The sequence below is a fragment of the Notothenia rossii genome, assembly GCF_949606895.1.
Source record: "Notothenia rossii genome assembly, chromosome: 8".
NCBI classification, from domain to species: Eukaryota; Metazoa; Chordata; class Actinopteri; order Perciformes; family Nototheniidae; genus Notothenia; species Notothenia rossii.
Window position 1 is genome coordinate 67,003,429 of NC_136906.1, and position 16,693 is coordinate 67,020,121.

The window sequence follows — 16,693 nt, forward strand, 5'->3', positions numbered from 1 at the left end:
ACTGGAACCCCAGCTTTTATGAGTAAATGGCGCAGCCCTCTAAGGCTATCGCTATTGGTTAATCCCCCTGCGCACCCGCGCAGCACTGAAACACTTGTAGTCCACGCCCACCCACAAGTTGGGCCCCGCCCTCGGGCCTCCTTCCGGTATAAATAGGAAGGAGGCCCGGCAATCTGCTCCTGTACAAAATAACTTTTCTTCAGCTATTCGTAGAGCCAGTGGGGCCCAGCGCTTAAAGGGCTGCGCCATTTACTCATAGAAGCTGGGGTTACAGTAGGTAACCTCAGTTCTATTTCGTATGGCTTCGCCCTCTAAGGCTATCGCTATTGGGTTAAGGGCAAAGCATGATGTAGTCTGCGCCCCACTGGGTCCGCCCGGCACTAGAAGCACAGACACACCTGCTCAATAACACCCCATGCCTGTTGTGCCATCCGTAATGATGCATCACCGTCCCTGGAACATAGCAAAACATGCCTATCTTCCCGACGGGGTGAAGGCTGGGAACAATACATACCGGCCACTGTGAGAAAGTGGAGACGAAGGTCCCACCTTGTGCAGCGATCATAGAAGGGGAACAGCAGCTCTCTGCGTGTCAGACAGGTAGGAGAGCGCCCAGCTGGATCCCTGACGTCACTCACTCTGACAAGACACTCCGTACCAAAAATGTGTCAGAGGAAAAAAAGGAAACATTCCTCTCATAAGAGGGAAAAAGGGCCGCTCTCCGCGTGCCGAGAGGCAGGAGAGAGGCGCACAGCTGGATCCCTGACGTCACTCACTCTGACAAGACAGTCCGTACAGGGTGTGTCAGAGAGGAATGGGAGACATCCCTCAAATACAATTGAATAAATGAACAGGGGGAAGACCAAGATGCAGCAGTGCAAATGTCTTCCACTGACATTCCTCCGTGCAAAGCCGTGGAGGAGGACATTCCTCTGGTGGAGTGCGCATTGATGGTCTCCGGGGGATCCACCCCATGACGAGACATATGCCTGTGACACAGCCTCACACAGCCAGTGTGACAGCCGTTGTGCAGACAGAGGCTGCCCGATCGAGCGCTCTCTATAATGCACAAACAGGCGCTGAGAATGGCGCAAGGCAGCCGTGCGCGCCACTAGCAGGACAGCGCGCGTACAGGACAGAGGAGATGAGACACGGCTTCTTCCTCCGACCTGTGAGGAGGGGGAAAGAAGCCATCCAAGGTGATCACTCTCGACTCTAAAAGAGCTTGTGATGACCTTTGGCATAAAAGCCGGGTTAGGGCGTAAAACAGCTGAACTGCCATCTCCTTGGATCCGGAGGCATGACGGAGCCACAGAGAGAGCAGACAAATCACTCACCCTTTTCGCTGATAGAGCCAAAAGTAATACTACTTTGGCTGACAACAGTTTAAGGGGAACCTGGTCTAAAGGTTGAAATGGGGCTTTGCTTAGTGCGCGTAACACCAAAGCCAAATCCCACTGAGGCGCCAGTGTGCGTGACACAGGTCTGAGTCTCCGTACTCCTCGCATAACACGCCTGCTGCGCTCTGCGAGCCCCTCTGTTCAATTCGCCGGGAATATACATTGCTCTGATGTGAGCAACGTGTGTGTGTGCGCGCCCAGAACAGCAGCCGCCTGGCTGCGTTCAGAAGCTGCGCAGATCGTACTCCTCCCTGGCGATTGAGGTAGGCTGCTTCCATAGCCGTGGCCTGTTGTCTGTGCGAATCAACACATTGATTGTACAGTAACGGGGCGACTCCCCTGTTCTTTTCCGAGATTTAGAAAAATAGCGGAGTAAAAACCGCGCAAGACACTGTTCCTGGGATGACAGGAGTGTTTCTTGTATCCCATGTAACTGCTGGGGGGGAGAGGCTTCTCTGTGATGTGCCGTAATGGTCGTCATGGTGACGAGCCACGCCATCACCGCCGCTGCCCGTGAGGCAAAAGGGCTGCGAGGGAGTTTCCACACGCTACATTTCACTCCGTCTCTCATCCTGAGGCGCGTACACGCCCAGGGGATGAGAGGTGTGTGCATGCTGTCCACACGAGGCGTTATAACGGTGGTTATTATTATGACCGTGTGTAGGAGGCATATCTGGGACAGAGGAATGCCGCGAGTTCTGCAGTTTATAAACCAATAGGTTAAAAACAGCAGGCTTCTGCAGCGAATGAACCACCTCTGGAGTTTCCCCCTGTTGGAAGAGACTCAGGGGGATCATCACGTGACCAGCTGACGCCAACGCTGAGCAGCTGCGTCACGGAGAGGGCTGTGTGGGTTGTGACACGCCGGAGGAGAGCTGTCAGTTCTTCCCCTCGCTGCCGCGAGAGCCGCGCTCTCATGCTGGCTGAGTTTAACTCCACTCCCAGATAAACGATTGTCTGAGAGGGAAGAGGACAGCTCTTCTTCCAATTTATTATGAAACCCAGGCTTTGACAGATGCGATACGAGATGTACCGTCTGTAAAGCGACTTCCTCCCTGGGGCGAGCCAGCAAATAGCAGGTCGTCCAGAGGAAAACCACACTCTCATCCCACCTCTGTGTAGTGGCTCCAGGCTTCTCTACACAAAAATGCGAGGAGCCAGGAAATATCCGAACGGCAGACGATTGTCTGGTCTGATATTCCCTGAAATGAGAAAATGCAGGAATTTCCTGTGTTTTGGGATGATGGGTACGTGGAAGTATGCATCCTTCAGGTGGAAGTGAACCAGTCGTCCTGGTGAAAACATTCCAGCACCTGTTTGATCGTCAGCATGTGGAATACTGACAGATCCAGGATGTCTCATTCCCCCAGTCTTTTTCGGGATTAGAAAGATAACGGGAGTGAAAACCCCTGATTTTCCTCCCTTTGATGAACCCTGGAAATATCCTCTTTCAACAGGAATTCCAGCAGCTCGGATTGGAGCGCAAGACATAGCTTCTGGGATAACAGGAGTGTTTCCTGTATCCCATTGAACTGTGGGGGGGGGGGGGGGGGGGGAGAGGCAAACTGCAGGATTTATCCTCTGCTGATCAGCCTGCTCATCCATCTGTCCATCAGACACACGCGCTGCCACTCTGAGAAAAACTCTGAGAGCGGGAGCACGTGCTCGAGATGTGTTTTTGGTCGTCATGGTGACGAATCACGCCATGCCAGAGCCCCTGCCGCCGCTGCCCGTGAGGCAACCCAAGGTGTGCTTGGACCGAAAGGGCTGCGCGGGGGCCTCACGCTGCGTCTCACTCCGACTCTCATCATGAGGCGCATACACGCTCAGGGGATGGATGGAGGTGTGTGCATTGCTGCCCACATGAGGCGTTATATAACGGTGCTCATGGGTTTATTATGACCAATTATGATTGGTCGTCATGGTGACGAGCCACGCCATTGCCCTCGCCGCCGCTGCCGGTGAGGCGAAAGGGCTGCGAGGAAGCCTCCACACGGTGCGTTTCACTCCGGCTGTCATCATGAGGCGTGTACACGCTCAGGGGATGAGTGGAGGTGTGTGCAGTGCTGTCCACATGTGGCTTTATAACGGCGCTCATGGATTATTATGACCGTGTGTAGGAGCCATATGTCGGACGGAGGAATGCCGCGAGCTTGCAGGTTATTAACCGATAGGTTAAAACCAGCAGACTTCTGCAGGGAGCCCTGCTGTCTACTTAATCAGCAGATTAGTGGCAGCCGGCTTAATTAGCAGCCCTGCTTCCTCGGAGGCTCTCGCGGAGCAGACCAGGAGCGGGGGAGCCTCACTCCCCTTTGACTCGCCCCCGGGAGACCCTGTCTCTGGGGTGGCGGGGGAGCGGAGACGTGGGACGGAGCCTCTGCAGCCGCCGAAGGGCGAGTCTGACGCCGAGGCTGTTGCTGTGGGCGTCTCTCCGCTTGCTGCCTCCTGTGGCCGGCGTGGACGCCGCGGCTGCTGCGGGCGTTGATGCCGCTGTAGGCGCTCAGCAGGCTGGAGCCAGCCGACATGCTGGCGAATGCCGTCCGCCTGTTCCGCGGCCGTCTTCATGGACTCCACCATGGGGTGGAACTGGGGTCCCAACAGCCCGTACGGACTGATTGGAGCATCCAATAGCACTTTTCTGGCCGTCTCCGTAACAGACGCTGGTGCAGGTGGCGCTGGATCTGTGTCACCCACGCTGAAATCCTCACCTGGGAGACAGCGACGGACGCGCACAGAGTGAGCGCCGTGCTGGCCGCCTTGCTGATTTCCTCTGCCTCGCTGGTGGACCGCTCTACCAGTGTCACCACCGAGTTGGAGAGCAGCGCGATGATATTAGCCGCCGCCTGAAAGGCACACTGGTGCACCCTGTCGGCCTGGCGGGCGACATACTCTCTGGGGGAGCTCAACGTAGGGCGCCGTCCTGTGGCGACGGAGAAGGGGACCGCATGCTCGGCCGCCAAACCAGCCCCCTGCTCCGACTCTATGGCGAAGCCATATACGAAATAGAACAGCGGGGGAATGTTTTTCAAAAAGAATATTTATGCATTTTTCCTTCATGTGCAGGTTGATCCATGCACTATAGAAAATATGAATTTCAGCAAGAATAATATAGTCGAAGAGAAGGCATCCCATGGGGAAGAAATGCTGTGAGATCAATCGTGGCTACACCTCTTTCATTCTCAGGAGAGTTTGCCTGTGCCATGTGGATATAAATGATTGCTCATCCACTCAAAGTCAGAAGAGTAAAAGAAAGCTGAGAGGGGATGCAAACTCTAATATGTTTTCCCTTTCTGCACTTTACTAGATTTCTTCTGAATAGGCCGGTTATTGACAAAGCCATTAAAAAGCTTCTATGTGCAGCTACGACCGCAGAACATTTTGTACCAATTAAGCTAAATGATGCTGAACAGTGAGCACAGCAGTTATGGCTGTTTACACCTACACACATCATAGGAGATGCCCACCAAGCACCAGTAAAAAAAGGTAGTCTCTTATGTACCTTCATCTTGCAACCTTTTCCAGATGTTTGAATAAAAAAAACATAACAAATTATGCTTTTAACACAAATATAAAGCTACCAAGCTCTCCTTTTTCTCTGCTGCAGCAATCACACTACCGTGAAATGCCCATTTCATGAGAAAACAGCACTTCAATCTTCAATTCAAACATCAGTAAATCTGTCTTTAGCATAGAGCAAAATCGACTAAAATCACTGCAGCGCCTCAGTGAAAAAACTGAAAGTCGACATTCTCAGAATAAAAGAACACTTAGTGAAGCTTTAACTTTACACCTTTAATCCCACACTTGAGTGCTTATCTTTTCCAAGTATTGGGCAGAATCAAGTTATTGCAAAGCTTGTTCCTTTTTCTGACTGAAGTACGAGCTTTGACAGCATCCTGGAGACTCAAGAGCCCATCAAACAGACACTCTCATATGTTAGGTTCTGCTTCAATGAGCCAGATAACACTGTGTGTGTGTGTGTGTGTGTGTGTGTGTGTGTGTGTGTGTGTGTGTGTGTGTGTGTGTGTGTGTGTGTGTGTGTGTGTGTGTGTGTGTGTGTGTGTGTGTGTGTGTGTGTGTGTGTTGTAGCTGTACATGGCCAAAACTATTTTGCAACTTCGGTGCGCAGAGGTACAAGCGTAAGGCTGGTGCCTAAGGTGCCACGTTCAAGTTAAGAAATGTAATGCCAAAATATTAATTAAGGTTTGCACTTTGCAGGCACTTGAAGGCCATAATCAGAAAAAACAAGCAAAAACATGTATTCCAACTCAAGGATGAGCTCTAACAGAAATGGAGTTCAACACCCCACTGAACAGATGCACTGATCTGTCAAGGTCTGCTAGGAAGAACCAGGTGAGCTGTCAGGCTAAGTGTGTGTGTGTGTGTGTGTGTGTGTGTGTGTGTGTGTGTGTGTGTGTGTGTGTGTGTGTGTGTGTGTGTGTGTGTGTGTGTGTGTGTGTGTGTGTGTGTGTGTGTGTGTGTGTGTGTGTGTGTGTGTGTGTGTGTGTGTGTGTGTGTGTTCCTGATTAGTAAGCTCTTACAGCTGGAGGTGACAGAGTATGTGCTACAGGCTGCTACAGTTGACAGCTTCTACATTTTACATTACAGTAACCAATTGCAAATGAGCACAGGCACAACAAAAGTGTATTCCTCTATAGTCTCCGATAAACTTTAGCTCTTAAGGCTAAAGTTCTCCTTCTAAAACCAGTCAACTGAAAGCCCACATTTTCACCAACAGACAGGCACTAACATTTTGTTTTGAAATAAAGTTGGAGAGTTGTGAATGAGGCCTGAATTGATTTATTATTGAGAATTATCCAAGTGTATACACAGATTTCACATTTCTTACACCCAGGCCACCGTCTGGTAAAGGAGCTGATGCAGTTTTTTGGTTGGCAAGTGTTATTTTGCGTTTGTATGTAGTTTCAAGCTAAAATGGTCATCAACATCTTTATGCCTCTGAAGGCTTTGTGCAGGAGGTAATGATACATTGACGATGCCTAAAAAGCAAACATCTTAACATTTATATGCATTGGAAAAGCATTGCATGTAAAAAGTGTAATGTATTTTCAAAAGCCTTAAAAAAAGGAAATTAGTTGTCAAAGAGTAAAAAACTACTTCTCTTACCGATAGTGGTGATAACAGTCCCAGCAAAGAAAAAGGAAGAACTGATGTCCCAGAGGCTCGTCTGATTAAAGGCATTTCCTGTGGGGTTCACACCTGCCCGGACTGCTGAAACCACTTGCTGGAGTGGAAAGATAAAAGGAAACAAAAGTTAGTACGTAATGCACTTTCTCCCAGTGGGAGTGTGCTGCGAGGTAGGCTGATTAGAAAATAACTGGTGTGCATCAATTTTCTCGGGGAATGGAGATGACAGCCAAGATAAACATCCAACCAAAGCCAATTAAGAGTTGTGAGAAACAATAAGATCATCTGTCAAATAAAAAAAAAAAGCATAATAAAAATCAAAATAGCTGCACATTTGAAGCAAAGCATGCAACAGTTATATTGCTATGGACGGATTAAAATGAGGGTCTTTAAGATTTGGTGCTTTGAACATATGTTTTATTCCAACCATTACTTTAAAATGATTTCCCAAAATGTACAATTACTGCAGCACACGTGCATAGTCAGTCTATTTTTCTACAAAGTCATTTAATTATCCTTTTAACACATGCACAAAAAATACTGAATGTAATTTAATCAGTTCACAAATCTTGTCACTATCATTCTGTCATTTAAATTCATGATCTAACCCAGCGTGGTTGCATGGAACATGTTCAGAAAATGGAAATCCAGCACTCAGGCTGCAGGGTCTAGATCAGGGGTCGGCAACCTTTTTGATATGAAGTGCCATTTAAAAAAATATCTGTTATCAGCGTGCCAACGACCGAGAATTATCAACGGGGGGGGGGGGGGGGTTGAGGAGCTTGACGCTCGTCAACTATCAGCAGGAGAGCGGGGGAGCCTCGCTGCGGGGAAGCAGTGTGTGTGGACCTGTCAGCGCAACTCACATGATGCCGAACTTAACAAACACATTTAAATAATTGGTTTAAACGGCATAATAATAAGGACGATCGTCCGTTCTGTGATTCTCCAGAGCACACATGCTATGATATTAGGGTCATGCAGAGTGAGATGAGATCGCTGTCCCTTTAAGAGAGAGAGAGAGAGGGGTGTGGCTTGTGCATGTGTGTTTGTGGATGGTAGAGCGACAGTGAGAGAACCTATGGAGAGAACGTGTATATGTTTCTGGAAGTGAAGCGAGGAAGCAGAAAAACAGAGGTCTGTGATGTATTTTGTGAAACAGAAGAACAGCTAAATAAATGCAACGGCCTCCCAAGAAGAGCTCGCCCCTCTCTAAAGTGGGTTATTGAACCTGAAGCTTGTTGCTTCTGCCCTCCTCGACTATGGTCTGGGAGCCGACAGGAAAGTTCAACACACAGATGGCCAGTCCGCCCCTTTGTAGCATATTATGTCGATGAGAGACGAGCAGATCGCCACTGGGCTTTCAACTAAATACACAGCCACGCAAAAACTGCGGCATTTGTACAGCTCCTTATGGGTACTGCAATTAGTGAAGTGCTTTCCTCCGTGGTGAAACGGTCAGCACTGCACCACAGAGGAAAGCGGCAGAATGTTACCTGGAGATAAAGAGAGCGGGGCTGCGTTGCGTGCATGGCTTCCTTCTGCAGGTAACGGGGAGACGCGCTCTGGCGGCGGTCTCTTTCAGGATCCGAAAATACAATTTAAATATTTTTGCACACTTATTCCACTTATTCCTAGTGTGCCACTGGTTACGGTGCCGCGTGCCAAGGCTGGCACGCGTGCCAGGGGTTGCCGGCCCCTGGTCTAGATTGAGCATTTTAACATCATGAGATGACTGATGGTGTGATTTTGAGAAGCTTTGTGACCGTTGCTATGATGGGATATCTGGGTCAGTGTTGGGTTTATCAGTCTTGTCCAGGTGATTGGTTGACTAAGTGTGTGTATGTGGGAGACACAAGGTTTTAAAAGTGTCACAACAGAGTGTGACGAGCTGTTTAGACACCAGCCAGCCAGCTGTACAGGAAGCAGGTCAGCAGAGTGTTTCCCCACTCAGTGTTGCACTCGCATGACAGGAGACAAGAGGGGAGTGAAGCCAAAAGCTGGAAGGGAAACACACCACTGCACCACTTTTCACACCCACCATCACCTAAAGATAGACGTGAGGAGCAGCGAAGAGCCACACACTAAAAGATATGCTGCCATACAGATACACTGGAGTGTTAACAGAGACTTTATAACAGTCTGTTGCGATAATATAAATAGTCTGGCTCACTACATTACCTATAGCAGTAACTGAGAATGACTTCTTGAGCCAAGGGGTCTGTCAAGGACAAGCAGTAAGCCGGAAACAGGACAGAGGAGTTGTTTAAATAAACTGGGTTTTTATTTATCCAAAAGAAAACCCAAAGAAAACGTTATAAACCAAGAATCTCTAATAACTAGGCCTATAATACAGGTCAACAGAAAATAAACATGACATCAACTTAACAGGTGTTAAAGGTGGGGTAGGTAAGTTTCAGAAACCGGCTCGAGTGCACTAAAATGTGAAAGTACACAGCCAAAAGGAATCCGCCCCTTCCTTGGTGAAATTGGCCGCCTGTTGCTGGCGAGTCATAGGCTTGTTTGAGCCAAGCGAGACCTGCGTAGACCTGCGCAGTTGCGATCAACGTATTGCTAGTGCGTTGCATGATGGTTAGTCATTTTTGTCCGACTTGCTCTGGAGGCTCGCTCACATGAGACGTTGAAATCTCGCCGGACAAAGACGCCCGCAGCCTTGAGAGCGAGGCGCGGCGAGGCGGCGCAGTTCCTCTCCACGGGATGCGGAAGCGAAATGCTTGATGGGAAACGACTCGCTGGTATCTCGAGCTGAGCGCTCATTGGTGGGTTTTACCACGTGCTGCTGATGAAGCTCTCCAATTGGTTCAGTAAAAGTTTGTTGTTGTTTTGTGTCAGTTTTACGTCGCCCCTTCCATTAACATTTTTCATCATTGTTCCACAATGTTTATCATCATGAAATGAATATCCATATATTTTATACTATACTTGCATTGCTTACCATTTTCATACTTTATATATCTTAACATATTCATACACACTGTTCATCCTGCTCACAGGCTGCTGTGTGTATCTAGTGTATTCATACCCCTCACTGTTTATTCATCATTCAATTCATTCTATATTTCATTCTGTAGATTGTGTAAATTACTTTTCACTTTACTGCTTGTTGCACTCCTGGTTGGAAGCTAAACTGCATTTCGTTGTCTCAGTACCTGTAATATGTGCATAACAATAAAGTTGAATCTAATCTTGAGCAGGACAAAATGTATTTACTTAGTACATATCTGACATTAACGATTAAACACATGTGTGCATTCTTTATGAATGCAAACCGAGTCAAGCCGATTCCGGAGGTGGCGGTATGCACCTTAAAGTTGTTTGCAATCCGCCAAAAACCGAGAGAAGAAGAAGGCGAAGAAGAAGCAGAAGCCGACTCGGAGCTGTCCGACTTCAGGCGAGTTTTTTGAGACCTCCCCCGGCTGCGATCGGCTATTCTTGTCTACTTTCGAGGCGAGCCGCAACGCTTCTCAAACAAGCCTAGTGAAGTACTGCTGCAATGCACGCCCAATGACGGCACGAGATACAGTACGTGCACGAGATGGAAGGCTGACAGACAGGGCGGCAATCCAATCCGTTTAGCCGGGCTGGCTAAACGGATTGGTTGTAGTTTTTACAGTATTACGGGTTCCACAGATAACATTTTTTCATGGATTTTTTGTCAAAGCACTTAAGATATTCATTGCTATCGGGATGTTAAGAGCATTCCATGAAATATAACAAAAAGTGTATCTCGAGCCGGTTTCTGAAACTTACCTACCCCACCTTTAACTCAACAAACTGCTACAATGCTTGGCCAAACCAAGTTGAAACCGTGGGGTAGAATACAAAAAGGACACTGACAAAACCCAAATCCCCCTTTGACATGGAAGCAGGTTGTTTGTCCCAATCCGTCCCAATCGGCTGCTTGCAGTATTTATGAGTCCTCGCTCCTCAGCGCTCAGCCACGCCTTTTGCTGAACCAGGAAGTAACCTTCCCCAACGGCCACGGTAACTCAAAGACAAAGAAAGTAATTAATACAAACAAATACTTCTGTTAGCTGTGCTAAAATGTTTGAAAATACACTACTGTAAGTAATGTCAGATTACAAGCAAATGAAGAGTTCACCATCTAAATCAAATGTGTGGTGTTAGTAATTGGGATGTTTTACTGCAGCTGAACTGAAGCAAAACTACTAAAGGTAAGTGTGCAGTGTAATTTTTTTACCCTGTTTGGCTGTGGCTATCAAAGGGTCTATCCTTAAAGGTCCCATCATATGCTTTTCTGGTTATTACCCACCCCCTTGTGTGTTATGTAGCTTTTTCTGCATGTAAACGGTCTGCAAAGTCATAAACCCTGAAAGTACACCCTGTAGTGAGTAAAACTCTAACACAGAAAATACGTGTCTATGCTCCCCCAGAACGCCTCGTTGTAGATTTTTCTTTTTCCATTTTTTTCTTCCGGGGCAGGTTGACGTCGGAGCTCAGAACCCACGGAGCAACCAGGAAACAACACCAGTAAGTCCACCTCACACTGTCCTCTCCTCAAGCCCCACAGGGGCGGAGCAGCGAGCCCCGCGAGCCCCGCGAGCCCTGCAACGTCCCGCCAACAACATACCCCACGCAGCATTCTCATCTGTTTGTCATTACTGGTGTCATTTTCTGGTTGCTAACAAACACCATTGTAACACATAAACACTGATGTCCAGCTGTAACGGTGGTGGATTCATCAGAACAGAGTGGGCGAGCTGACCAATCAGAGCACAGTGGGCTCATAGGCAGGGGGGGGGGCAGGAGCTCCAACAAGGCGTGTAGGACAGAGCGTGAATACACATAGAGAGATGCTGTATGAGAAAACCAATGTGATTTTGGAACAATGAACAATGTAAATCTATTCTAGTAGACCTCAACAATGGAATTATGATCAGTAGAAATGGCCAAGAAATGGGACCTTTAACTTCTTTTACACATGGATTGACAGGTTATTTTAAAAAACAACAGCCGGCTTCCAATCAACCAGAACAGCCACTGTGTAGTGTTTTCCAACATGAGGGAAATTGCTTAAATGGCCCATAATTCAAAAGAAATTCCGATTGGACTGAAAGCCCATTTTTCCAACAGTCCATTACCCACACCAAACAAACAACGACACCATTGCACCGAACCGAAGACACATTGCTCTGGTGTTTTTGTTTGGGATAAGGGGCTTTCGGACTTTTCATCCAATTGGACATACATTTGTCAAATAGACTATTTGGCTTTTGGAATAATGGCATGGCACAGTGAGCAAGCCAATTTTGGAAGCTATAGAAGACTTATCGTAAAGTAAGCAGCTCTGTCCTGCTCTTTATTGATTTTGAGGAAACACTCCTGCAACAGCATTATCAGAAATAGCAATATGTTTGGCGAAAAAGAGTGGTTAGCCTTAAAAGTAAGTACTTTAAAACCCCATTATATCCTAATGTTAGTGAAAACTATTTATATCTGGTACATTTACTATTATCCTCTTCTAAATATCCTGTTTTACCCCTTTTACATGGTACTTGTTTTAAACGGTTCAGCTGAAACCCTTTATCCTGGAGATGCCAATGGTAGCTTAGCTAGCTAGCTAAAATTGATAATATCTGTCCGAATCAGTGGTCATCACAAATGTACAGCCTGATCTTATCTACCTCTGTCAAAAGTTAAAGACATAATGTTTCAAAGTTTCCTTTTGAGCAAGTCTACCCCCCATTATTATTGTAAACTGCATCTCACTGCGCTAGAATGTGAAGTTTAACAGCTGACAGGTTGTGAGGCTTAGCAATAACTGTCTAATTCTATGAATGCTAGATTAATCTGATCGCAGCAGTTTTTTTCAAACATACTCTATCTGTTCACTGCAGTGAAACAGATAGATGTCTCAACCCAAGTGGCTTCTCAAGATAAAGAATCATTACTGAGATAAATGGAAGAGAAAATCTGAAAGTCCTTTGGGGAACCACAGACACAGCTACAGAACAACTGATGCCAATAAATCATAGCAGAATACTTTACTGGACTACAGCGTTTATTCCACTACTTATATGTGCAGGCCCGGTTCCAGAAAAAAATGACTCGGGGTGCATCTGAGATTAGAGAGGGTGCAGTGGTAAAGTGCTATTTTTATAAGTGGGGAATGGACCTAACACCCTCTAGGGGGTCCTCACCTCCTCTAGGAGGGTCCTCAGCTCCTCTAGGGGGGTCCGGGGGCATGCTCCCCTGGGAAGATTTTTTTTTAATATTGAAGTTAAAATCATCAATCTGGTGCATTTTGAGAGCAAAAGGAAGAGATCTATGTGCTCTTTACTTGATTCCCAGTCCCTTATCACGTAGCCTATAAGAGCATGGCGCCAGTTGTTGTAGCCAGTTGTGGTGAAGGCATCTGACTTACTTGAACCGAAATGTCTACCTGCATAGCAGAAGATGGCATCTTTTTTTACATGAATATTCCAGCCAATCGCAAAATGAGCGCCTTACCCTTGTACAGGCGAGTTGGGTACCTTTTTAAATATACCTGGGCAGGTTCTGTTTTGCCGAGGTCCTCTGGCACTTGCGGGCCACCGAGGGGTGGCGGCGTATGGGGCAACGAAGATGGCTGCTCCGCCTCCGTTGGCGAGGCGGGTGTGAGGGAATAATTCTGTCTTCACTCCAAGAATTTAACCCTTTCCTGTGTGTTGACATTTACGATCAGCCCTGCTCCTTATCTCTGAGAACGCTGGCTTCAAAGCACCACAGGGGTCAGAGACAGTCTCCAGGTATCAATGCCCATCCCCAATATGTTGATTTGACTCTCTGTAAACTAGTTAAATGGTCTACCAAGATGAGAGGCCGATCAGAATTGACATGGCAACCCACCCGTGCAGTCAGAACCTTTGGCTGCTGTGACTTGTTATGTGAATTTCTCTGGGCCGGTACTTGTATTAAATATCAGTGTTTGACATCAGAAGTCCTGCTCATCCTGTGTCTCCTTCATGAGTCGGTGACTCCCACTGCATTGCTACACAGAAGTTTCCTCCACAGCGGGCAAAGCCGGCGAGTTAGTGTCCGCGACAGTGGCCGCGGGTAACGTAATGTCCCCATGATCTGAACTGTTATTACCTGCAGTAGATGCAGTGTTACTGCTGGCGATTAGGGCTGGTTGTTTTAACCATTTTCTGATGTCCATCACTGACTGCTGTGTAAGCACCTTGCAAATGATGAACGCGCAGCAGCATAGGTCACGCACACCTGACATAATAACGTTACTTACCGTTTAAATTGACCAAGTAAATGCAGCAGACAATGTTATTCAACCATAATTACAATTCTTTTTATTTCAACTAAATTATTATTATTATTATTATTACTACTATTATTATTATTATTATTATTATTATATATGTAATATTTGTCACTTTTCTTCTTCTTTTTTTCAACTTCTTTTGTTTTCTTTTTCACTTTTCATTTTTCAAATGAGGGTGCATAACGACTCAACTGAGGGTGCAATGCACCCTTATGCACCCCCGTAGAACCGGGCCTGTATGTGGGATGTTTGCCACTAAAGAGCTATTCAATTGATTTAGGAATGAGTAGTGCACCATAAATGTAAGGCCAGTGAGGGCTAAGCTCGTTTTGATCATCTAGAATAAGTATTAAAGATCAATACACCTTCAAGAACAAAGAACCAGTGCTCCAATATAATTTGCCGCATGCAGCACACCGACCACCTGAACTAGCACTGTCAGCTTTTTCTGCATGCATGCCTGCACACACACACACACACACACACACACACACACACACACACACACACACACACACACACACACACAAACTGTAGGGTCACCGCAATGTCAGTGTGTTGCGATTCATCATCCTTGGTGAAACTGAGAGAGCTTTAACCTCGAATGTTGATTTTGATAAGGCGAATAAAGATCGAGTGAGAAAGAGCTGAAATGAATGAATAATGGATGTGAAAGTGAGGCACTAATGTAATAAGATGCGAGTTAACGTGACATTATGGGTCAGAGGGGGAAGAAAGATTTTTAGATGATTGCAGGAAAAGGTACTGTGAAGTAGTTTTGTCTTGCAAGGAACTACCACTTTATCCACACAAGCTGACATACACAAAGGAACAACGCAATTCATATTGCAAAGGAGCATTTTCATATGGAAAGATTTTTCACCTTGCTATTTTAAGTGCCAATTTTGATTCCTGACTACGTATATCCATTAACTTTCCCTAACCTTTACCAAATATATAGAGGTAGATTTCTTTTCCCACTATAAAACATATACACAGTTTTGATTCACTACACAACCTGCCCAGCACCACATAGTCAAAACCTACGACTAGCTGATGAGCATGTATAGCATTTAGCCTCTAGCAAGCATGCTATTTCCAGAAGTTGGTTCACAATATCAATTAAAAAGGTGCTAGGTCACAATAATACATCAACAGTGTCTTAAAGCTTGTCTCTGAAGAAAAACATAGGGAGGTTAAGAAAAACACAAACAAACAACGGATGTACTTCACACTTGTGGCAGACATTTGACAGTTGCCATACAGTGTTTTTAAATGTTGAAGTTAAATGCATCAATCTGCTGCATTTTGAGCACAAAATGAATGTATGGAGCTGTATACTTTTCAATAATCCAAACATCTTTAGAATATGATCACAACCAATAACAAATCATTTAAACTTTATTATTCTTATCTTATGTTACCTAGTTAGCATTCTTTCTTTTTACTTATGCATATCTTACTAATCACTCCCCTTTTAAACTGTTTTTTTTACTGTCCTGTACATTGGAATTATTTCTTACTTTATTTTTTACATCTATATTAAATAGATAAAGGTGTGCTCTCTCTCTCTCTCTCTCAGAGGCTGTGTGCTCCTCCGTGGTGATGAAGGCTTGCGTTAAAAAACAAGAATAAACATAGGTCTACTTGTGAAGTGGGGTGGGACACTGGTTAAACTCCTTATGAAGTGGTGAGATGCCGCTCCACATTGTGTTTCTTCCCAACTGCAACTGTGTGTGTGTGTGTGTGTGTGTGTGTGTGTGTGTGTGTGTGTGTGTGTGTGTGTGTGTGTGTGTGTGTGTGTGTGTGTGTGTGTGTGTGTGTGTGTGTGTGTGTGTGTGTGTGTGTGTGTGTGTGTGTGTGTGTGTGTGTGTGTGTGTGTGTGTGTGTGTGTGTGTGTGTGTGTGTGTGTGTGTGTGTGTGTGTGTGTGTGTGTGTGTGTGTGTGTGTGTGTGTGTGTGTGTGTGTGTGTGTGTGTGTGTGAGAGAGAGCGTTTCACATGTGTGTATGAGAGATTTTTACATATGTCTGTAAATGATTTGGGTTTCAGTTGTGTGTGTGTGTGTGTGAGCAGGCTCGGATTGGCCATCGGGAGATTCGGGACTTTTCCCGGTGGGCCGCTGCCGTTGGTGGGCTGCTGCCTTCGGTGGGCCGCTGGCTCTGGTATATGGTGGGCCGTGGACTTTCACAGCGCCGCTGCGCCGGTACCGCATCCACCGGTGCTGTGAAAGTCCACCGCCATTGCGAGTCTCCGGCTGTAACAGTCCACTACCGCCCGCGAGGACCCAGGTTAGATTCCGGCCTGAGGTCCAAACAATTTATTTCAAAAAAATAAAAACAATAATAATTTCCCGTTCATCGCGTTCATCGCATCCATTCGCGACCCACCTATCACATCTCTGCGCCCAACAAGTGGGGCGCGCCCTACACTTTGAGAAACGCTGCAGTACACACATCTACCCAAAATAGGACAACAGAACATTAACATGTATTCAAACATAATATACAAAGCTCAGCACATCAACAGTTCACTGTTTTGATTACTTATATCTCAATTAAATTCTGAAAAACAACAAAGGGTTCGAAGATAACATTTTGAATCCCTACTTCCACTGTGCTGATAAAAACATCACTTAGCAAAGCGAACAATCACACAGGCTTGGCTCAGCGAGCCCCTTTGTTTCTCAGCCAAGGCAGCCACAATACTGGCTGCAGTCACTGTGTTGGCAAACCGACCATGGTCATGGGAAATGATTAGCAGGATAATGTGAAGACCCCACTAGCTGAGCCAAACAGCCAGAAGAGATTGAATCGTCTGAGCTTTTTGACATCACTCACTATTTTAATT

General features: G+C 46.4%; 2 protein-coding genes across 14 annotated transcripts in view; one reads left to right on the plus strand and one right to left on the minus strand.

The window, feature by feature from the left end:
- Window positions 1–16,693, minus strand: part of kcnk2b (potassium channel, subfamily K, member 2b) — a 40,281-nt gene that overhangs the window by 14,393 nt on the left and 9,195 nt on the right. For all 3 annotated transcript variants that reach the window (XM_079644729.1, XM_079644727.1, XM_079644728.1), the window contains exon 3: window positions 6,528–6,645. In XM_079644729.1, coding sequence (XP_079500855.1) covers window positions 6,528–6,645 — 118 coding nt within the window. The remainder of the gene's footprint in view (window positions 1–6,527; window positions 6,646–16,693) is intronic.
- Window positions 10,488–16,693, plus strand: part of LOC307015829 (angiopoietin-related protein 7) — a 72,880-nt gene continuing 66,674 nt past the window's right edge. For 3 of the 11 annotated variants that reach the window (XM_079644723.1, XM_079644719.1, XM_079644724.1), the window contains exons 1-3: window positions 10,532–10,633; window positions 10,720–10,744; window positions 11,013–11,060. The gene's annotated coding sequence lies outside the window, so the exon portion shown is untranslated. Of the gene's footprint in view, window positions 10,634–10,719; window positions 10,745–11,012; window positions 11,061–16,693 lie in introns of all 11 variants that reach the window. The other 8 variants (XM_079644716.1, XM_079644718.1, XM_079644720.1 and 5 more) reach the window with 7 other exon arrangements.